General features: G+C 36.4%; 1 protein-coding gene across 3 annotated transcripts; it reads right to left on the bottom strand.

The window, feature by feature from the left end:
• Positions 1–408: 408 nt before the first annotated feature.
• Positions 409–21,619, bottom strand: LOC110916156 (agmatine deiminase). Of its 3 annotated transcripts, none has more exons than XM_035986029.1 (10): positions 21,421–21,619; positions 21,234–21,347; positions 10,257–10,355; positions 3,471–3,558; positions 2,418–2,473; positions 2,228–2,306; positions 1,992–2,126; positions 991–1,223; positions 757–915; positions 409–635 (listed from the first exon to the last, which is right to left on the bottom strand). In XM_035986029.1, the coding sequence occupies exons 1-10, from the start codon at positions 21,508–21,510 to the stop codon at positions 516–518; spliced, it is 1,173 nt and encodes a 390-aa protein (XP_035841922.1). In that variant the 5' UTR covers positions 21,511–21,619; the 3' UTR covers positions 409–515. The 3 variants fall into 3 exon arrangements, with proteins under 3 accessions (XP_035841922.1, XP_022016601.1, XP_022016602.1); XM_022160909.2 differs by having other exon boundaries at positions 10,257–10,346; positions 21,421–21,618; XM_022160910.2 differs by lacking the exon at positions 10,257–10,355 and having other exon boundaries at positions 21,421–21,614.
• Between the last annotated feature and the right edge of the window lie 2,297 nt (positions 21,620–23,916).

The following is a 23,916-nucleotide window of genomic DNA, read 5'->3' as shown; positions in this document are numbered from 1 at the left end:
ATGATAAGTTTAGTCTCATTGTCAAATCGGACGAGTGACTTAGCCCCCTAGTCTCATGTGCCAACATTGTTGGGTGTGTGTTATTTCATTCGTTTTGTCAAATGCCTTGTCACGTCGATGGAATATAACAATCTCTTTTTACACCGTGATTTGATATATACGATATATGTGACTTAGCCCCTAGCTTCATCACATCATGTATTCTCGCTAAGAAAGTTTTGGTAGTCTTAACTCTTAAGCAAACACTCAAGCTTGGTTCGGTCCGGTTCTGAACCGTTGCACAGCCCAAAATGCATGTCAAAGTTAGAGCACAACTGCACATGCAGTCAATGCACGATTGAGGTTTGATACTTGTGTGTATGTTGAAATAAAGATGAATGGATATATGATGGGTAAAGACTAAAGAAGTTAAAAGAGCTTTGTTCATCAACTTAATATTAGTTTGAGATTCTTAACTTGCATTTTATCATAATAATTGCCGATTATTCTAAAGTCTGCAGCATAAACATCCAAAGCTAAACACCATTGCCATTTTGAAGTGGCATAAACATAGGATCGGCAGGCTGCTGCTGTGTTATACAATGAATGTTACCTCCTCCAAGTACGATCTCCCTCGCACCTTCAATTGTTACCACCTTAATAAAAACCAAAACACAAAACTTGACGTTAAAGAACTGCACAACACGGGTCAAACTTTTCTTCATGTGGACCATAAAGACATAATATAACAATAACAGAGTGAAAAGTTATGCTTACATTACGGTCAGGGAAAGCCCGAGACAAGACCCGCACTGCTTCTTCATCCCTCTTCGGGTCTCCAAACTGTGGTGCAATAATACCTCCATTGCAAATGTAAAAGTTAACATAGGTAGCAGCAAGCCTTGTATTAGGAAGTCTTGGTTTAGCATCACCCCCCTGTGATCCATAAGTAAGATATCGTGTTATCAGTCAAAGAATTACATAAAAAAACGCTTAAGAATCTATGCTTACCGGAACAAATCCAGCAGCTTCTTCATCTGTCATATACAGAGGTCCTGGCACATGAAGTTTAATAACTTCAAATTTTCGGCCATTAGCATCGGTAGAATTTGAGAGAACAGTAAGAGCTTCTACAGCTCGCCCATGCTGAGGGTCTGATTCATCATCTATCCACGACAACAAGACCACACCAGGCTTCACAAAACAGCACATATTGTCGATATGTCCATTAGTATCATCGTCACCTGTACATGAGTTCAGGTAAAGATCCCGATAAAATAAAGGGATATTGGATTTAAATAACCTCAACTTTCGCCAATTGGCCGATAGCACTCCCAACTTTCGATTTGTACCACAACGCTCCCAAGTTTCAACTTATTTTCCTCTGTCATTCCCAAAGTAACTAAACCCTAACCCAGTTAGCTGACATCATATGCCATCAAGGCCGGCTCTGGGCCCGGCAAACCCGTGCCAACGACCGAGGCCCAAAATTTCAAAGGGCCCAAAAAGTCTTTATAAGCTTATATATATTTATTAAATTATATATTTAGTATATTTATCCGTTTATTATGCAAATAAGTATTGGTGGTGTAGTGATAAAAACCATATCAAAATAATGTAAAGGTCTCAACTTCGAGTCTTTGCTCCATCATTATGTTTTTATTTTTGTAATTCATTTACCCTTAACCATAATTTTGGGCCCAATTCTTTTCGTCGCCCGAGGTCTAAATTTTTTCAAGAGTTTTCAGAGACCGCTATGTATGCCATGTCAGCAAAAACACCATGTCATCAAAAAGTGCCATGTCAGATGCCACATCAACAAAAAAACTAACTAGGTTAGGGTTTAGTTAGTTTGGAAATGTCAGAAGAAAATAAGTAGGGAGTGGCGTGGCACAATTCGTGAGTTGGGAATGTTATCGCCCAAATGGTGACTCTTGAAGTTATTTAAATCCAATATACTGACTTGGGAAGTTAAGTATGCATGTCAACTTAATTGTTTTGGAAATAATTACTATATAGTCCGTATGGCAACCAAATAATCTTCGTGACTCCAAGATATGCTTTGAGCACATCTTCTATTTGTTCTTTGGTCAGATTTGGATTCCTGTTTTTGTTCAACAAGCATTCTTCAGTAGTAAGGCAGGTCCCTGTGAGAAGATTAACGCTCAGGATATATCGGTTGTTACAATTTTACCTAAGAGATTATATTTGGCACTATAGTAGTAACAATATGAAATAAAAATGTTACCTTCACCATCTACGTGTATGCTTCCACCCTCGAGAATTATAGATTTTGGAAAACGAGGAACCCTCTCCATTGAAAGAATCTAACCGAAAATCATAAGAGACAGTTGTAAGCAACATCTCTGAGGATGGATACTTTGATGTTATTTCTAAAAACGTAAAGGAAATCATTTGATGTTGCAAAGTTATGTAACCTTTCGTGCAACTAGAAGATCAAGACTCCAGTCTATGTAGCAACCATCATCAATACCTACAAGCACAAAACATTAAAATGTTTTATGTAATCAAGGATTCAAAGTCCACAAAAAATTAAATATCCGAGGTAGTCAAAGTTGCAAGGCAAACTCAAGGCCGAGACAAAAAATTGCGTATTTCCCTTAAAAAGATGTTTAATTGCGTATTCACCCAACTTAAAATTAAAATTGCATATATCCCCTTCCTTAACTATTAAAATTGCATATATCCCCTTCCTTAACTAATATAATTGCATATTTACCCATTTTGATTTATATTATGAAAAACAAGTTATATAATGACCTTTTTACCCTTATTTTTACTAAAACTTAAAAAATACAAATTTATTCATTTTTACTAGTCTTTGTGGATTTTTCACAATTCTTTTAAAAAAATACATATTTATTCATTTTTACTATTTTTACTAAAACTTAAACACTGTAATAAACCGCTAAACTAGTAAAAATCTACAAAAACTAGTAAAAATAAGTAAATATGTATTTTGTAAAGTTTTAGTAAAAATAAGGGTAAAAAGTCATTTTAACTTATTTTAATGAAATAAATCAAAATGGGTAAATTTGCAATTTTATTAGTTAAGGAAGGACATATATGCAATTTTGATAGTTAAGGAAGGAGATATATGCAATTTAGTTTTAAGTTGGGTAAATACGCAATTAAGCAGTTTTTTAAGGAGAAATACGCAATTAAGCAGTTTTTTAAGGGGAAATATAATAGACAAAAAAATTAAGGCGCAGTGATAGTAAAATAAAAATTATATATAATAAACACAAAAAAAAATAAATTAAAAAAAAACAAATGAATCTCGTCTCGCAAGCGTCTGGTCAAAGGCACACGCTTCAGTTGCAAGTTTGAAAGTTTCTTGAGGCGCAGACACCTTGCCTACGCGCTCGGTGCACTTTAGAATATCTAACAACTGCAACACATTGATGCAAATCCATTGTGCATAACTATTATAACATTCACAAAGAATTGTATTGTCTGTGAAAGCTTACCACCCCAACTGTTGAAATTCCAATCAATACCCGCGACGTTCTGCTCTATTGTCCCTGGACCTGATTTCCCCTCCTCACGTACAACAAACTATATAGTAAAAGAAAAAAAAATCAATCAAACAAGAAGCGATACACGGACTTCATGTTGGAAATTTAATAATTAATACTATATTATGAGTTAATATAATTAATTATTAATATTTAAGCCAAGATGAATGAGAGATCTTGTGCATTAAGTTTGTGTGTTGGAACCATAAACATGTGGGAAATTGAGCTTGTCCCACATAGGTGGAGAGATAAATTTTTTGTGAATTTATAATTAGAATTCTCCACACGAATGTATTCTTGCATGACAACTCACACCCAGTGGTAGCCAGGAGGGTGCGAAGCACCCGACCCGCGCCCGCGCCCGGGCACGGGACCGGGACCGGGACGAGGGCGATGGGCGTAATGTGGCGCTTTGATAGTTAAGTATCAGAATTAATTTTTATTGAATTTTGTATTCAATATAGACTGTTTAAATTCATAACTGAAAAAATGATTAAGTCTTATTGAATTGTGTATTCAATAGAAACTAATCAATTCGAATTCTGGTTGGTTGTTATATACAAAGCTTGGTGCTTTGTTTTAGACACACGAAAATACAGAAATTCGTATGGTTCATAGCACACACAGAGAATTTCCAAACTTCGAATCCCTAAGAACTCTTGTTTCAGGTATCTTTTCAGGTGCTAGGCTAATCCCGACAGTACAATCTGCTTAGGCTGTTGTACCCTGGGAAACAGACGGGTTCACCTGGGTGGCCCGAAATCTGTTTTAAGGGAAGCGTGATCTTCACGTGCCTCAGTCACCTTTGATTTTGTTTTCCTGATTTTCCTTGTAACTGTTCTTACTTTAATTTAAATTTCTTGTATTGTAATTTCTTTCAGTTTAGTTATGTTCTTCTTTATGTATTGTATTCATAATGTTTATTAATAAAATTGTCATTTTATTTATTTTGTGAACGGTCTCCTACAAGCTTAAAACAGATTTTAAAACCCGTTCACTATTTTGGTTTTTAAAAAAATTTTATAAACAGTTTGTTTGTTCATTAGCAAACTTTTGTAGTTTGTATTGGTTTTCTGTAAACCAATCTGTTTCTGCTATAAACTGATTGAATTTTCATTCTTGTTTCAGAAATGGCTACTGTTGCAGCAACCACATCAACCACCGTTGGATCCACATCCACTACCATGGGACCATTGGTTGGTACCCAAGCGGCTCAAGCAGTTGCTAATCATGCTGAAAAACCAGAGAAGTTTACTGGTTTGAACTTTAAGAGATGGCAACAAAAAATGTTGTTCTATCTGACCACTCTAAACCTTGCGAGGTTTTTGACAGAGTCTCCTCCTGTTCTCGCAGAAGGGACATCTGATGTCCAATCTGTGAGTGCTATTGATGCTTGGAAACACTCTGAGTACCTATGCCGCAACTATGTGTTGAATGGCTTATCAGACGCCTTGTATAATGTGTATCTCAAGGTTCCAACTGCCAAAGAGTTATGGGAGTCATTGGAACGGAAATACAAGACTGAGGATGTGGGTACTAAAAAGTATGTTGTGGCTAGGTTTTTGGACTATAAAATGATTGATTCAAAAACTGTGATGAGTCAAGTCCAAGAACTGCAGATTATTCTTAGTGATATTCTGTCGGAAGGGATGAATCTGAGTGAAACATTCCAAGTGGCAGCAATTGTTGAAAAATTGCCTCCTAGTTGGGTGGACTTCAAGAATTACCTTAAGCATAAGCGAAAGGAAATGCCCATCGAAGACCTTGTGGTTCGTCTTCGTATTGAAGAAGACAACAGAATAGCCCACAAAGGAGGTCAAGTTGAAGCTTCTGCAAAAGCAAACCTTGTGGAACATGGTCAATCCTCAAGGGGTCACAAGGGTAACAAAGGCCACAAGTTCAATGGAAAAGGGAAGAACAAAGGTGTTGACCTTGGGCCAAAGAAAGGTGGTGTGAAGAAGAAGGCTGGTCCTTTTAAAGGGAAGTGTTACAACTGTGGACAAACTGGTCACCGTGCTGACCAATGTAAAGAGCCTAAACGTGACACGGCTCTTATGGTTGATGATGATGGTATGCCATTAGTGGCCATGATTTCAGACCTCACTGCCATGGCGGAGGAGGTAAATTTGGTGGGTAACGAGCCAAAAGGGTGGTGGGTTGATACTGGGGCAACCCGCCATGTGTGCCCAGATAAGACCCTCTTTAATACATTTAAAGAGGTGGTGGGAGAAAAGTTGTACATGGGTAATGCTGCTACAGCTGACATCAAGGGTGAAGGTGATGTGATCTTGAAGTGGACTTCTGGGAAAGAGCTCACTTTGAAGAATGTGCTTTATGTTCCAGACTTGCGCAAGAGTCTTGTGTCGGGTTGGATGCTTAACAAGCATGGTTTTCGTTTGGTTTTTGAAAGTGATAATTTTGTTTTAACTAAGCGTGGTATGTTTGTTGGAAAGGGCTATGCCCAGAATGGCATGTTTAAACTTAATGTAATGGCTGTTAAGAAAAACATGAATAAAAGTGCTACTACTTCTGCTTACTTGGTTGAGTCTCCTAATGTTTGGCATGGACGTCTTGGTCATGTAAATTTTAATTCGATGCGTCGTTTAATTAAATTAGATTACATACCAACTTTTGCCATTGACTCTAAAACAAAATGTAAAACTTGTGTTGAAGCCAAACAAACAAGATCATCCTTCAAATCAGTTGAAAGAATAACTGAACCCCTTGATCTGATTCACACTGATGTGTGTGACTTAAAATCAATTCCTACCAGAGGTGGTAATAAGTATTTTATTACCTTTATTGATGATAATACAAGATATTGTTATGTTTACTTACTTAAGAGTAAGGATGAAGCAATTGACAAATTTATCTTGTATAATGCTGAAGTTGAGAATCAACTCAACAAGAAAATAAAACGTGTGAGAAGTGATAGAGGAGGTGAATATGTTTCACCATTTGGGGAATTATGTGCAAAAAGTGGCATAATACATGAGTGTACCCCTCCTTATACACCCCAATCAAATGGCATCGCGGAGCGAAAGAATCGTACACTAAAAGAAATGATGAATGCCATGTTGATAAGTTCTGGGATGAGCCAGGACATGTGGGGGGAGGCCATTTTGTCGGCTAATTTTTTGTTAAATAAAATACCTTTCAAGAATAAGGACATAACACCTCATGAGTTGTGGTGGGGACATAAATCATCCTATAAATACTTGAAAGTGTGGGGGTGCCTGGCTAAGGTGATTGTTACACCCCCCAAGGCACTTAGAATAGGGCCAAAAACTGTTGATTGTATTTTCATTGGATATGCCAACAATGGTACCTCACATCGTTTTCTTGTATATGAATCCAAGAATCCTGATGTGCACAAGAACTCTATCATAGAGACAAGGCCAGGAAATGTGACATACTTTGAAGAAGAGTTTCCAATGTTAGTACAAACTCGTGCGAGTTCTTCAACAACCAATCATGCAAGTTCATCAACAATGGTTGATGAGACTGTTCGAGAGGAAACTCAAGAACAATTAGAGGTTGAAGAGGGTGAGCCAAGAAGAAGTAAAAGGCAAAGGACTGAGAAATCCTTTGGGCCTGACTTTCTTACATTCATGGTTGAGAGTGAGCCTCAAACCTATCGAGAAGCAGTTACCTCTTCAGATGGACCTCAATGGAAAGAAGCCATCAAGAGTGAAATTGATTCTATCTTGCAGAATCATACTTGGGAGCTAGTAGATCTTCCACCAGGGTGCAAGCCACTTGGATATCGATGGATATTCAAGAAAAAGATGAAAGCTGATGGCTCTGTCGACAAGTATAAGGCAAGGCTTGTGATCAAAGGGTTTAGACAAAAGGAAGGTCTTGACTATTTTGACACATACTCGCCTGTGACCAGAATAACCTCAATTAGATTTGTGCTTGCAATTGCAGCTTTGAGAAATTTGGAAATACATCAAATGGATGTAAAAACTGCATTTCTCAATGGGGAATTAGAGGAAGAGATTTACATGGAGCAACCAGAGGGTTTTTCTGCTCCCGGCCAAGAGGGCAAAGTGTGTAAACTCGTCAAGTCATTATATGGCTTGAAGCAAGCTCCAAAACAATGGCATCAAAAGTTTGACCAAGTTATGCTTAACAGTGGTTTCAAAATAAATGAATGCGACAAATGTGTCTATGTGAAAGACACTTCCAAAGGTTATGTGATCTTATGCCTTTATGTAGATGATATGCTTATCATTGGGAGTGATGATAAGATGATCAGATCTACTAAAGACATGTTGAAAGCGAGATTTGACATGAAAGATATGGGTCTAGCTGATGTGATTCTTGGAGTAAAGATCATTAGAACCCAAACTGGTTTGGTGCTAAGTCAATCTCATTATGTGGATAAGATCCTTGAGAAGTTCAATCCTGGAGACACGAGTGTAGCTCAAACTCCAATTGATACCTCTCAACATTTATCAAAAAATAGAGGCGAGAGTGTTGCTCAATTGGAATACTCAAGGATCATTGGCAGTCTTATGTATCTCATGTCATGTACTCGACCAGACTTAGCATATGCTGTGAGTAGGCTAAGTAGATATACTAGTAATCCTAGTTCAGAGCACTGGAAGGGTATGACAAGATTATTACGGTACTTGAGATACACGAGAAATTATGGACTGCATTATGGCCAAAATCCAGCTGTTGTGGAAGGATTCAGTGATGCCAACTGGATATCCGATACGAAAGATTCTAGATCTACAAGTGGTTATGTGTTTACCCTTGGAGGAGCGGCTATATCCTGGAAGTCGTCCAAACAAACTCTTATAGCTAGATCCACGATGGAATCTGAATTTATCGCGTTAGATAAAGCTGGAGAAGAGGCAGAATGGTTGCGTCAATTTTTGGAATATGTTCCAAGATGGCCTAAGCCTTTGACTGCTATTTGCATACATTGTGATTGCCAATCAGCTATTGGTAGAGCTCAAAGTGCAATGTATAATGGCAGATCAAGGCACATGCGACGTCGGCATAACACGATACGACAACTACTCTCAACTGGAGTTATCACGATTGACTATGTGAGGTCAAAGGATAACATTGCGGATCCGCTTACAAAAGGCTTAAGCAGAGAGGTAGTACATAAGTCGTCGATGGGAATGGGTCTAAAGCCCTTGGAGTAAATTTGTACAACGGAAAACCTATCCTAGAAGATTGGAGATCCCATGATCTAGGCTCAATAGGACCACCTAACTGTACGAACTGCGATCACTGTGGGGGAGAACCTCAACATACAAAGGGAGTTACAAACTTCCTAGTCCATTCCTAATTAAAATCAGTGATATAAAGAGAGGTTAAGCATACGGCTTTTAATGATTTGTAAATCACCTATGTTAGAGAGAAGTGGGGTCGCTTCAAATGGAATTGGGGGCACAATTCCTAGAGCTCTCGCAGAACCAGGATGGTGTTCCATGACCATAACGGACACAACTATGAGGGGTTAGCCAGACCAGGAAGAGTAATGTGTGATGTGTAATAACGTCTACGTAAAAAGGGGTTGGTTCAAGGACATCACGTCTACTAACCGCTAGGAGACTAAGTATATGTCACAAAGGAGGGTTCAAAGGGAAACCTACCTATCCTGCATTACTTAACCGCTGAAATTTTATCATGACACTTGAGTGTATGGGACGATCTCTATTCATGTGGGGGATTGTTGGAAATTTAATAATTAATACTATATTATGAGTTAATATAATTAATTATTAATATTTAAGCCAAGATGAATGAGAGATCTTGTGCATTAAGTTTGTGTGTTGGAACCATAAACATGTGGGAAATTGAGCTTGTCCCACATAGGTGGAGAGATAAATTTTTTGTGAATTTATAATTAGAATTCTCCACACGAATGTATTCTTGCATGACAACTCACACCCAGTGGTAGCCAGGAGGGTGCGAAGCACCCGACCCGCGCCCGCGCCCGGGCACGGGCTCGGGCACGGGACCGGGACGAGGGCGATGGGCGCAATGTGGCGCTTTGATGGCGCACTTTGCACTTCGCACGCTCGCATCGCCGCGAGCCGCTTGGAGCCGCCTTTAGTATTTTTTAGATGTGTCTTGGCTTGTGGTCAACTAGAGACTATTCAAGTTCGTAACTGAAAATAGTTAAGTATCAGAATTAATTTTTATTGAATTTTGTATTCAATATAGACTGTTTAAATTCATAACTGAAAAAATGATTAAGTCTTATTGAATTGTGTATTCAATAGAAACTAATCAATTCGAATTCTGGTTGGTTGTTATATACAAAGCTTGGTGCTTTGTTTTAGACACACGAAAATACAGAAATTCGTATGGTTCATAGCACACACAGAGAATTTCCAAACTTCGAATCCCTAAGAACTCTTGTTTCAGGTATCTTTTCAGGTGCTAGGCTAATCCCGGCAGTACAATCTGCTTAGGCTGTTGTACCCTGGGAAACAGACGGGTTCACCTGGGTGGCCCGAAATCTGTTTTAAGGGAAGCGTGATCTTCACGTGCCTCAGTCACCTTTGATTTTGTTTTCCTGATTTTCCTTGTAACTGTTCTTACTTTAATTTAAATTTCTTGTATTGTAATTTCTTTCAGTTTAGTTATGTTCTTCTTTATGTATTGTATTCATAATGTTTATTAATAAAATTGTCATTTTATTTATTTTGTGAACGGTCTCCTACACTTCATAACCAAAAACAGCTGAAATAGATAGATAAACTTCACCGTTGGGCCAGTGTCACGAAACCAACAATCATTCATACTCATCTCCACAACCCTTACATCAGGAGGCAACTGCTTGCGTGCATTAACCCACTGCAAAAACATACACAAACCTAAACTTCGAAATCTAGATTAAAAATTAGTAATTAATTTACATATATCAGGATGAAACACTTAATGAACAACATAATTGAAAAGAATGTTATAAATGACGATAATGAACAGACATAAGACCACCCGTAGTGGCAGTGGTATTGAATTTGCGCGGTTTTTTTTTAAATAAAGGCCCCAAAACGCCAAACATTCCGCCCCCTTGGGCGTAGTTTTACTTTTTTTTGGGCAGAGGCGTCCTTAACTCAACGCCAAAGATGAAAATTGTATTGGCCGTGGCAACGGTCATGATAACGCCTATATTTTTTTTTTCAATTTAACTTTTATATAAATACCATTACCCTTGTCCATTTTAAACAAACCACAACAAAAAAAAAAGAAAAACTCACTTACAACTTCAAACATCTAACTTTTTTATACAAACTTCACCCATTTTATAAAAAATGGATTCTCCCACCTCCTCGTCATCCTTTGCAAATTATTACTACCAAAAGTTTTTAGCGGATGATGGTGACTCGACCAATGAAGAGGTCGAGCAAGAGGCGGTTACGAGTGTGTGTGAACTAGCGGCTCGTTATATGAAACATTGTAACGAGCCAACGTCAAATTTTACCAAGAGAATATATTCAACGAGACCGACAAGCGGCAAACGACCGGTTGATTAAAGATTACTTCGATGAGTGCCTACTTACCCAAACCCCGAAGTTTTTAGGCGTCGTTTCCGGATGAGTAAACGTGTATTTGTACGCATCGTTGAAGACTTGGAAAACACGTATGATTATTTTAAACAAAAAGCAGATGCGAAAGGAACACTTGGATTCACTGGTATTCAAAAGTGTACTTCAGCTCTACGAGTCCTTGGGTACGGAAACAAGATGGACATCAACGACGAATATTTAAAAATGGCCGAGAAAACAACGTGAGATACCTTGGAGCATTTTTGTAAAGGTACATTACCATTTTTTTATTTGATAATTACATGCATTCATATTTTTTTAACTTAGCTTAAAGTTAATTAAAGGTGTTATAGAGTTTTACGGTCCCTGTTATCTGAGAAAGCGCACTTGGTACGACATTCAAAAAATTTACGAGGTCCATTCTAATCTCCATGGTTTACCAGGCATGATCGGGAGCTTGGATTGTCATCATTGGCAGTGGTATAATTGTCCGACCGCATGGCAAAGTCAACACACCGAGGTGACCAAGACGGACCAACTGTTATTCTTCAAGCGGTTGCCTCACAGGACGTTTGGGTATGGTCAGCTTACTTTGGTGTCGCAGGGTCATGCAATGACTTAAACGTTTTCGAGCAGTCTCCATTGATAGAGTACTGTCTTTCTGGTCGAGCTGCAAAAGCATCTTTTTATGCAAACGGGAACTACTACCCGCATGGATACTATTTGTACGATGAAATTTATCCTAGGTATTCAATTGTTGTGAAGACGTTCAGGGACCCGTACGATGAAAAAAGAGCTTACTTTAAAAAGGTTCAAGAGTCTCCGCGAAAGGATATTGTGAGATGCTTTGGGGTTCTTCAACAACGGTGGCATTATTTGAGAAATCCTTGTCGTGCATGGAGCAAAGAAAAAATGAGAGATGCTATGTACGCTTATATAATCATGCATAATTTGATTTTGGAAGACGAAGGAAAAGCAATATGCTAGACTATGTACCGGAAGACGTTCAGGAGTATCCCCAAGCAACAATGGAAGAAAGAGTGAAGAATGCACATGAATTGCGGTCCACACATAATGCGTTAGCTATCGATTTGATTGAACACGCGTGGTGCATATTCCAAACGAGGGAGAGCAAGAATCGGATGACGAAGATGACGGAAATGGCGAAAGCAAAGACGAGAATTAATAAAATATTATTAGTTTTGAAAATACTATGTGTATTTGTTTTGTTATTTATGTAATTTTTGTTTAATTAATAGAATATTATTTATTTTAAAAATTAAAAAAATAATAATTGGGTAATAATATTGGGACCACATCGCCATAGTAGTTTAGTTAGAAGTTGAAACTTAACATAAAATGACGAATTTTGAAATAAATGTCTACATGTTAAAAGGTTTGGTCCCGAAATGATTTTTAATTTTAATGACATAGACTTAAGAAAACCCTATTTCATTTCACTATAAAAAAGGGACATGGACTTAAGAAAACCGGGTCTTTAAGAGCATTCACAGTATTTCACCCAAATTTTGTGAGGAATCTTTTTATATTATAAATAGTAATTGTATATGGTTGAAAGTGGTTATTGGAAGTGGTTGTGAGTAAAGGAGAGACAAAATGTTATTGTTTATCTTGTAAATTTGAGGGACACTGTTCATCCTTTATAATTTTTTAATATATTGTGAAAGTGGTTGTGAGTGAAGGAGAGAGAAAAGATAATGATAAAAGTATAACAAATATTATTTAATTGAAGAGTAAAATGCACGGATAGTCCTTGTGGTTTGGTGAAATTTTACCTTTAGTCCCTAACTTTTCAAAATTACACTCTTAGTCCTTGTGGTTTGACAAGTTGTTACTCTAATAGTTCGCAAAGCGGATAAAGTTTACTCGGATAGTCCTTGTGGTTTGATAAGTTGTTACTCAGATAGTCTCTGTGGGCTGTGGTTTGAAAAGTTGTTACTCGGATAGTCTTTGTCATTTCACACTCACTTAACCAGAAAAACTAACCTCCATCCGCTTTGGGGACTATCCGAGTAACAACTTGTCAAACCACAGTGACTAAGAGTGTAAAAAGTTGGGAACTAAATGTGAAATTTCACCAAACCACAAAGACTATCCATGCATTTTACTCTTAATTAAAAGAGGAGAAAAAATACAAGTTAGTTTTTAGTGAAATGGATTTGAATGCTCTAATATTTTTATTTAAGTAATTGTTTGTTGATGTAACGCCTCGCGTTTTTTGAACTTTCTATTTATAGCTTGTTGACTTGTACTGTCCTATTTTAGACAATTGTACTCTCAGTCAACTTAATCGAATTTCGAGACTTGAATCATAATGAAAAATTGCATCGTTTTGATCATATGCTTGTTTTAATACTAAGTTATGCTATTGCACGTTGAAACACGGTGAAACTATGTTAAGCACGTAAAAACAGTGAAATTCCATCTTAATCTCAGCTCTTAAATTCATCGTTGCCAAGAAATTACCCTAAACCGTACGAAAATTGTGAATTCGTACGTTAATTCGGTTGAAATATCAAAATTTGGGTTAAAATGATTTTATACTATTTTATTAGCATTTTAAATAAATAAATTAATACTTAAAATTAAATAAATAAATAAATAAATATTAAAAACTGAATTTTTATTGATTTTTAAGCATTTTGTTAGTTAATCTAACCCCGTTAGTGAAAACCCGGTTAAATGAGCCTAACCAGGTTAATTTTATTAAGGGGCAGCACTAACTGAGTTAGAAAACTAAGTTAGTGGCTAACCCAGTTAGTTGACTGTTAATTAAAAAAAAAGGGGACATTTATGCGCTGGAACGGATTCGAACTCGAGACCTTCTGTATAACAAGAAAACACTTAACCACTCGGCCGGGCATGGCACATCCGCTTATCTATGGAAACATATAATCTTTATGCGCTAATTACGTTGAACTGAATTCAAATCATTCAACCGCCAAAACATCCCACGCGTTTTCCTTCCATTTTCCGGTCAACTTTCCTTCTTTTTTTCTTCAATTCCGGCCCTGATTTACCCGGTTACCATCTTTATCCACACTTTCCATTTGTTCCGACCACCCGACTCCCCTATATAAACCCGACAACCCCATTCGGAAACCGCACACCCATCCCTCCTTGTTCGAACATCACCCACCTTCACCTCGGTTCCTCGTTATCGACCCACCGGAATTCTCAGACGCCGCCGGAGAAGACCACCCTCACCGGAACAACCTGCAATTAGCCGGAACACCGCCGGAGCTAGCCGGAGAAGACGACCGGTAAAGATCTCCGACATCCTTCCGGTTCGGTTCTTTTTTTTATTTTTTTTTATTTATTATTATTATTCTGTAGGTATTAGTTATATTATTATCATTATTATATTTATTATTATTAATATTATTATTATCATTATTAATATTAATAATATTATTATTAATATTATTAATATTATTAGATATTATTATTTCCAGATTTATAATTTTATTTTTAATCAGAATATATAATCAGAATTAATATTATTATTAATTTATAAATCAAAATTTATATTGTTATATCAGAATTTATATTCTATATTTTTAATCAGAAATTGTTATTATTTAAATCTGAATTATAATTCTTTAATTATTCGGAATTATTCTTTCATTTTCAAAAATCAGAAATTTTATTTTATAATCAGAATTATTATTTTATAATCAGAATTATCATTTTAAATATATATATATATATATATCATAATTACTAGTTATATAATCCAACATTTTAGTAGTAATATTTATAATATTTTGGTAAAATCAGTAATATTATTTGTCATATATTTTTTTAAATATAACAATATAAAACATATGATTATTATTTAAGATTGTTGATATTATTTCATGCCTTGTTATTTAAATAAACCCTAAATTCCCAATATTTAACAAATACTCAAAATTAATAGGGTAAACCTCTTGTGCAACGACACTTGGAACAATCCTCATATTCTCTTTACAAGAAATACGCAACGCACTCCAAGGTGAGTATACATGACCCATTTTCTATTTTCCACTTTTGGGTGCAATATGTATTCTATATCAAACATCACAATCACATCAAACATTTTACGCACACTCTATCCTTACCCTATGTGATACATTTTAATCATGTTAGACATATTATGCTAATGTAAACATTCATGACTATGTGTTCATTAACTTCGTACAAGCCTCCCCTAACAATGGTAGCGCTATAGGTTGAGAAACGCCCCTCCTGTTCTATGAGCAGGTATTGTTAGGTCAAACTATGTTAAAACCACCCTGTAGACTTTGGGTTGGACACTTTAATTGCGTTAAACTTTGGTTTGGGCACATAGAGTAACATCGTTTCGAGTATATACTGTTAACATGATATTGTATTTCACATTGGGATATGAGCAACATTTTAAACACGTATATGCTATGTATGAAAACTTGTATACTCGCCAACATGCTTTTGTTGACATAACATTTGAATTATTGTTGAACAATATGTTGTCTTGTTTGGAACTTTGTATTTCACTTTAGAGTTTATGAAATGAATTAAATAAGTTATTGTCACATTTAGTGTTATGTTGTTTTGAGCAATTTGTTCGTCTCATCCCGATGTTTCCGCCATCGGTTGGGGTGTGACAGTTGATGGTATACATTACTAATTCAACTCTTAAATATCAATGTTTAATTTTTTAATGCTTGTCGTGAATAGTAACACGTCTTAATTTGAATTGAAATTAGGTTTTTCGTTGTCGCGTTGCGGCGAACTTACTTTGTTATTTAATCTATGTTTGCATTTCTTTTGAAATCACTACGGGCACGTTGCGCACAGAATCTCTGACAAAAATAAAAAGAAAATGTAGAGAAAAACTAAAAGATAACCGAAAAAGAATCAATCAAAAAAGTTGTATAGTAATGATGTTGTTCGTATGAAACTTATGGTAGAGATGAGCAAATAATAATGGGTATCGTTACCGAATTTCCCAAACCAAAAGATCTTAAGTACTAATTCGGTACCCACTTTTGAAGTTCCTGGTATCGGTTCGCTACCGGTTTTTATCTTCATATACCGGTACTGTAACTGGTATTTTCGGTACCAGTACCGATTCGGTATCAGTTGGCACCGAACTCATCCCTACTCCTGAAACTTAAAAAAAAAAAGAAATCATTAAAAGTTATCAACAAAAAAAAGTTATACGATACCTTCGTTGTTCGTACGGTATCAATTCCAATCATCACGGTATTAGTACGATATCCATACGACACTTGTTCGCTATATCTTACAAAATACAACCCCGTTTTTAACATTGATTCTCTATTGCGAGTAAAACACCGTTTTCAACAAAATAATCGGTTTGTTTCGTCACATTACTGTACTCGCTATAGCTTACGATACAAAAAAATTGAATACAATCCATTTTCAACATTGATAATCTATTGCAAATAAAACCCCGTTTTCAACAAAAAATTTACGTGTAAAGTAAAAATAAGTATGTCGCAATGGTATATTTGGAATTTTATAAAACATTACACTGTATTATTAAAATAACGACAACAGTAAACGACGTCAATTTGTAAACATAATAAACAAAATGTGAACATGTGAGTAGTTTGATAACATGTACGTTTATGCTTCAGTTCCTTGTACGTTACTATTCACAACTTGGATTTAAAATTTAAAAAAATATATATATAAAGATGTAGATAGAAATAAGCACGCCGTAATAGAATACTTAGCATTTTATAAACGATCTTATCTTAAAAGAACATACATTTTAACTAAAGTTTTAGAGAAAATATTCTTATCGTAGTAAAAGAAGAAATGTTTTACATCATCATGTATTTTCACAGCGTATCTTCATTTCTCAATTGCATTAAAGGTGGAATCAGAAAGTAATATATTAATATATGGATATATAAATGGTGGGATTAGAAATTACTCATATTTTCATACTATAAATAAGCAACATTTTGTTGCTTTATATTGTTGTACTATATGTATGAGGAGTCTTTCAAAATAAATTGAACTTTCATTTTTCATCCAAAGGTTTTTATCTTTTCATTTTAACCTCTTTGATTCTTTTACTTTTAACCCAAAGACTTTCATGTTTTGCAATTACACACTTTTTTATTTCCAACTTTGGTCCCCTATACTTTTCATCTTTCGCAAGTTTTTCGTTTATATTTTGTTCAAAATTTTGTGAGTCAACACGTCGCAACGTGTGTTTCCTTCTTTCTTTCTTTGATTTGAGCCTTCGGTTTCCTTCTTTGTCGTTTCCGGCAGAAGTTGCAAAACCGGCACCGGAATTAGCCGCCGGACGTCGCTATTTGATCGATATGTGGTCGCATAGTACCTTATAGCGGCACAGTGGCGGACTTATAGTAGTAATAGGGGTAGCACGGGCTACCCCTCAACCCCGTCTCCGTAGTGTAAAAATACCCCATAACTCCATTTTCGTAGTGTAAAAATACCCCTCAACTCCGTTTCTGTTACATAAAGGATACCCCTGATCCTAAAAAAAGTTTAGGATACCCCTGACTATTTGGGGTAGTTCCGCCACTGTAGCGGCATATGGCCGCGTCGCTACGCTATTCGCGATTGCGTCCGCTATGAATGCTATTGATAACTATGGTGTATGTTTCAACATAAATTTTTTTAGGAAATGAGTGAGGTCAAATATAATATGTTTTCGTGCTTATTTTATGAATGTTTTGTAATTTTGTTTCGAATCGAGTGGAGTCAAATTGTGATTTCTTTTTTTCCTATATTTCAAAAGTTCTAATTAATCTCTTTAGATTATACATGTCAGCTTTTCTATTATACCCGTTACGTCTTCTATGATACATCGAAATGTACGTTTTCATATAGTTAACACATCATATAACATTTGGACTAATTAATTCGATGTCTGTGTTGTACCCGCGCCACAGCGCGCGGGTGTTATCTCTAGCTTTGTTTATTAAAACCCAAAAATAACAAAATAATAAAAGGGGAAGAAAAGTGTTTATTGACAGTGGACAAAACAAAAAAGAAAAAGTCACTGTACTTTACAACATGTAATTTAATGATGTTAAAAAGAACACAATTACTCGTTATTACTTACTAGATTATTAGACCCGTGTACTACACGGGTTTACTGATATAAATTTATAAATTAATTAAATTTATATTCTCTTGAAAAATTTACATTAGTGTTTTTTTTATCATAAATGACACAACAATTGGTCATGTGTAAAAACTAATTCTTTTAGAAACAAACCAACTTTACATAAAAATTGTTCTATACTTTTATTTATCGTCATGTCAAAACATAAGGCGAGAGGAAACTGCCTTCTTTTCAATTTAAATGGAATCCTTCTATTTGGCGGTATTAAACGAAATCTAGGGATAAACGTTCAAGTGGCAGTCTTACTTTCGGATAATATGAGTGCCTCAATAACCTGATCACCCAGTGATAGGACCTGTAGTCGAGTTCCATTACATAAACCATTCTTTCGATCAATATTTCTTTGATAACGTCACTGGAACATTGAACTTTGGTAATTATAAATGATTTGCAAACCTAAAAATATAACTCCATTTAGGACATCCAGTGAGTATAGACATTTTTCAAAATTATTATGAAGAGATTCTTTCCTTAAACCCGTTTATTACACGAGTCTAATAACATTAAAAGTGTTTTCAAAGCACGGAAGTAAACCGGTTTTTAAATATCGGATTAACCTATTCTTTACCATTTTTATTATTATAATATAAAATTTTAATTTATTTAATAGATGTTTTAAACATATAGTAAAAAAATCATTTTAAAGAATAAGAAGATGTTGCCACATTAACATTTTTTGAAATTGTTTATTATAAGTAGAGTTGTTACTAATAACTAACTATATATTTTAGATAAGTCAAACGTAAATAATCATTACTATAATAATAATAATAATAATAATAATAATAATAATAATAATAATAATAATAATAATAGTAAATTGAATGAAAGAATGCCATGTGGCATTAAGTAGGCTCTTGTTTTAGTATAAGAATGACATTTGGCATTAATCATACTTTTTTATTAGTACTAGATTACTTTTGCTAGCGTTTTGTATGCAGTAATAAGAGTTGGAATGGAATAGACCATTATGAGGGAATAAATAAAAGAGTATTTGGTTGGTCGATAGAATGTAATTGTCCATTTTAAAATGCATCCGTTACTTCAAAATCATTCCATCCGCCCCCCTGTTTTTTTTTCCATTCCATTCCCTCTTCATTCTTCATGAACAACACCACAACCCACCATCGTTGCCTCCACCCACCACCACCACCACCACCACCACCATCATCCGTCGTCGTCACCCACCTCCGTTGCCACCAACCACCGCTGCTGCCGCCACCTGCCGCTACCACCCACCTCCGTCGCCACCACCCACCATCGCTGCTGCCACCTCCGATCACCGCCGCCGTCGCCACCCACCTTCGCCACCGCTATCAACCGCCACCACCCACTGCCGCAATCAACCGCCACCACCCACCGCCGCTACCACCTCCGATCACCGCCACCGCCTTCGCCACCGCCGCCACCCACCTCCGGCGTCACCACCCGCCGCCGTCTCCACCCACCATCACCACCAACCACCGCTGCCGCTACAACTGCCACCTATCACCACCCTCCATCACCGCCCATCACTAACCACCGCCGCCCGATTTTATTCTTTCGTCTTTTCTTGCATACCAAACAACAAATAGTAATGGTTCATTTCATTCTCACATGTTAACCAAACAAGACATGGAAAGATAATGATCAATTCCATTAGCTCGTCCATTTCATTACCCCACACCAAACAGACCCTTAATACTATAATTACTCGTTACTCAATTACTCATTACTCATTACTCATTACTCGTTACTATAATTTGCAACATTTATAAGCATAGGGGTATCGTAATTTATGCTTTGAGAGTTTTTCAAAAAAAAAAGTTGATTTTATTACTTTTAACATAAAACTATTTGATTCTTTACTTTTAGCCTAATACTATTTGATTTTTTTACTTTTAACCTCAAAACTTTTCATCTTTACTTTTAACCCAAAACTATTTGATTTTTTTACTTTTAACTACAAAACTTTTAATCTTTGCAATTTAACCTCGTAACTTTTTTACTTTCATCTTTGATCCTCTATACTCTTCATTTTTCACAAAATTTTCGTTTTACGTTCCATTCTAAATTTTGTGAGTTAACACGACGCAACATGTGTGTGTGTGTTACCCCTTTGACATGTTCATCGTAATGGGTCCTAGATCGACTTTGTAGTTCTTTTATATGTTTTACGTTCCGTTTTAGTTTCTTCGCATTAAGACGCCGCAACTTTAGTGTTAGTGGTTGCTGGCAGTAGTGTGACATTGGTGTTCACCCTCGCCGCAACGTGAATGTGCTTAATACTAGTTAAGCATAATAAGAAACAGAGGTTGGTGTGTATCAGAAGAGAATTAGGGTTTCTTCTATACAATGTAGATGGAAGGATTTTGGACTTAAATAACATTTGTTTTCTTTCATTTCAATGGCTATTTACTAAAATTCAATGCGCATGTCTCTTATGTGACTAAGAATTAACTACAAGTTAGATGGAGTTAGTCTATAGGGACATCACCAATAGGGACCACCTTAATAACCTGTAGGGAGGGACCTATAGGAACAAAAGATGTGGATACCATATGTCGTTTCTATAGGTTAAAAAGACCTATAGGGACGATACGTCCCTAAAAGTTAAAAAAAAAATTGGTTTCCACAGGTGTTTTTCCTTGTTGTGTATGATGGATCAAAAGCGCAATAAAATATAAACTTTGGTATGTAAATTAAAAGACATTTAGATTTTGTAAAATATAGCAATAACGACTAAACCAACAGGGACCAAAAGCGCAATTTACTCGTTTTAAAATGAAGAGGATAAAAAGTTTGGATTGGAAAAAGACTAAAATGCCCCTCATGTGAGGGGCACGTGACCAAGTTTTAACGGTGGAAGTGGACGTCATCATTTGAGGCGGGAAGCAAAATGGTGATATGTAAGAAAGATTAGGGAGAAAAATGACACTTTTTAAACTCTTGGGACAGAACCATTAAAGTGACGAAACCACAGGAGAAAAACGAAGTTAACTCCGAAATCAATAAGTCACACATAAGTAACCTAACCTGAGATGGACTGGCGCACACAGTGACAGGCTCGAACTTGGAGATAGCAGAAGCAACTTTCGCAAACGCACTTTGGCCATAAACTCCGTGGTGTCGCCAGTTATCCGGACGCTCCTGCAAGTCGAACATGAAAACCCTAATTAGGTCAGGCAACAATCAAAGTATAATACAGAGATGGAGGACTTACAGGCCAACCGAGCCACGTTTGAGAGTGCGGTTCCCATTCGGCTGGCATCCGGAATCCATGCAGATCCGGTGATCCTTCTGTTATGTCCATCGGATCGATTTGGCTCCGGTTAATCACTTAACTGGAGAACTGAAGATGAAGACGATGGATATGTTCCTGAATTCTGATAAAAAGGATTCATTTTGGTTACTCTTAAATAAAGGATACTGGCTTGGCTGTTAAACGGGATTGTTTCTAGAAGCCAACCAAAAAAAACAAATTTGCCGTCCAAAAATAGGATTCTCTTTGGATAAAATATGTTTTTTTCTCACTCACTACTATAAAAAGGACTCCCATCGTTTAAAACATGTTTTTTTTTCTCATTGGTTGGTATTAAAAACGATTCTCTTTGGATATTTTTTTTTTCTCATTGGCTGCTAGTAAAAAGGATTCTCTTTGGATAAAATATAGTTTTATTACTCGTGGGCTGGTATTAAAAAGGAGTCTCTTTATATAAAATATGATTTTTTACTAATAATTTCAGATGGTATCATCTTATTCTAACATGGTTGATATGGGCCGTATAAGGTTCTACGGCCCGTATAGAATAAAGTAAACCGACAAAGGCTGTGCCAGTTCACTTTATTCTATACGGGCCGTATAACCTCATACGGCCCATATCAACCATGTTAGAATAAGATTATACTGTGGTCGTATATATGTTATACGACGATGTTATACGGGTCGTATATACCTATACGGCCCGTCGTTTATTTTATTGTTTTATTACTATTTGACGCGACGTATTATTCCTCGATTCACATACGAGTAGACGTAAGATTCTCGGATTCGATGTTATATTCCTCGATTCTCGGATTCGATGTTATATTCCTCGATTCTCGTGCGAGTTATGTGATTAGACGTTAGATTCCTCGATCGATATTCATGCGAGTTCTTTGATTCGACGTTAGATTCCTCGATTCGCGTGTTAATCATTTGAAACGATGTAATATTCCGTAAAATTCTCTATATAAACGACACTAATTTCATTCATTTTCATTCAACTTCTATTCGTTTCTTCTATTTTTCTCTGTATTCAAATTATTTACACTATAATGTCGGGTTGGGGTGACTTTTTTTAATGTGTTTGATAACGAGGCGAATCAGGGGAGTTATGATAACAATCAAGATAACAATCCGGGCGTGTTTGATCTGAATGCTCCGTTCGATCCCTGTCTTGCGTCTGATGCAGGTCCGGATACTTGGGGTTTGGATGGCTTTCAGCCTAATTATGCTGGTTATTATTCATCGCAACACCAGGTTAATTTTGAAGCCCCTCCTCTTAGTGTTGGACCGCCGACTGATAGTTCTCACTCTCCTCCCATAAGTGGTGGACCGCCCGAGGGTCCAAATGCTGACCAGGAACCTAGTGATTTTCAAAACAAGCAAGTATAACATTTAATTATATGTTTATTTGTTGTAAGTTAACTATTTTAGTGTTTTTACGTTTGATGTTGTTTTTATTAAAATCTTAGATTAGGATTGTTCAACGGGTCGTGTTCGCGGGTTGGTGGGTTAAACCCGACCTGAACCTGAAAATTTTACACAAACCCGAACCCGACCCGAACCCGAAAATCGTATCATACATAAGACCCGAACACGACCCGAAGTTTCATGGGTTGACCCGAAGACGACCCGTTCAACCCGAATTTTTTTATTTTTTTTTTCTGAAATTAATATATGAAAGTTAAAATTTACTTAAAAAACACAAATATATATATATATATATATAATATCATATTTAAATTATAAAATCTATGTTAATTTCTCTTTTTAAGTTATAATCATGGCATAAAAATACACACCTCATTTAATTTATGACGTAAAATATATTGTAAAAATATATATATATAGTATAAATGTGTAACGGGTTCGCAGGTTCAACCTGAAACTGACCCGAACCCGTTTATACTAAAACTAAGCCGATGGGTTAATCGTTTGAGTCAATCATTAATTGACAGATATAAGTGTTTTCGTTAGAAATTCGCTAGCATGGATGAATTGGTAGAGTGGCGTAGAGACGTCGGACGTGAAAATGGCTACGCCCTCGTCACCAAACGCACCATCTACGATAAACCCCCAAGCGGTCAGCCGTTAAAAATTTGGCTTACGTGCGATTGTGCCGGCGAGTACAAATCAACTGCCACGGTCAGACGCAGCAGGACCAGGAAAACCGGTTGCAAGTTCCAACTGATCGGTACATACAGAAAGAGGTTAGGTTATTTGGATAGGGGTTGAGGAAGCTAAGCATAACCACGAACCATTTATGTATCCAGGGGGTCATCCGTCCCTAATGAGGCTGACTCCATCGGAAGAGAGGACAGTGGAGCAAATGACGCATCAGAACATAAAACCATGAGACATTCTTGCTGCCATTAAAGAACAGAACCCCCATAATGTCTCAACAAGAAACACCATATAGAACGCTCGGGCCAAATTGGGTCGAATGGAACACGT

This window comes from Helianthus annuus, chromosome 16 (assembly GCF_002127325.2).
Source record: "Helianthus annuus cultivar XRQ/B chromosome 16, HanXRQr2.0-SUNRISE, whole genome shotgun sequence".
Classification (NCBI taxonomy): domain Eukaryota; kingdom Viridiplantae; phylum Streptophyta; class Magnoliopsida; order Asterales; family Asteraceae; genus Helianthus; species Helianthus annuus.
The sequence above is the reverse complement of the archived record's forward strand: the minus strand, read 5'-3'. Positions and strand labels throughout refer to the sequence as shown.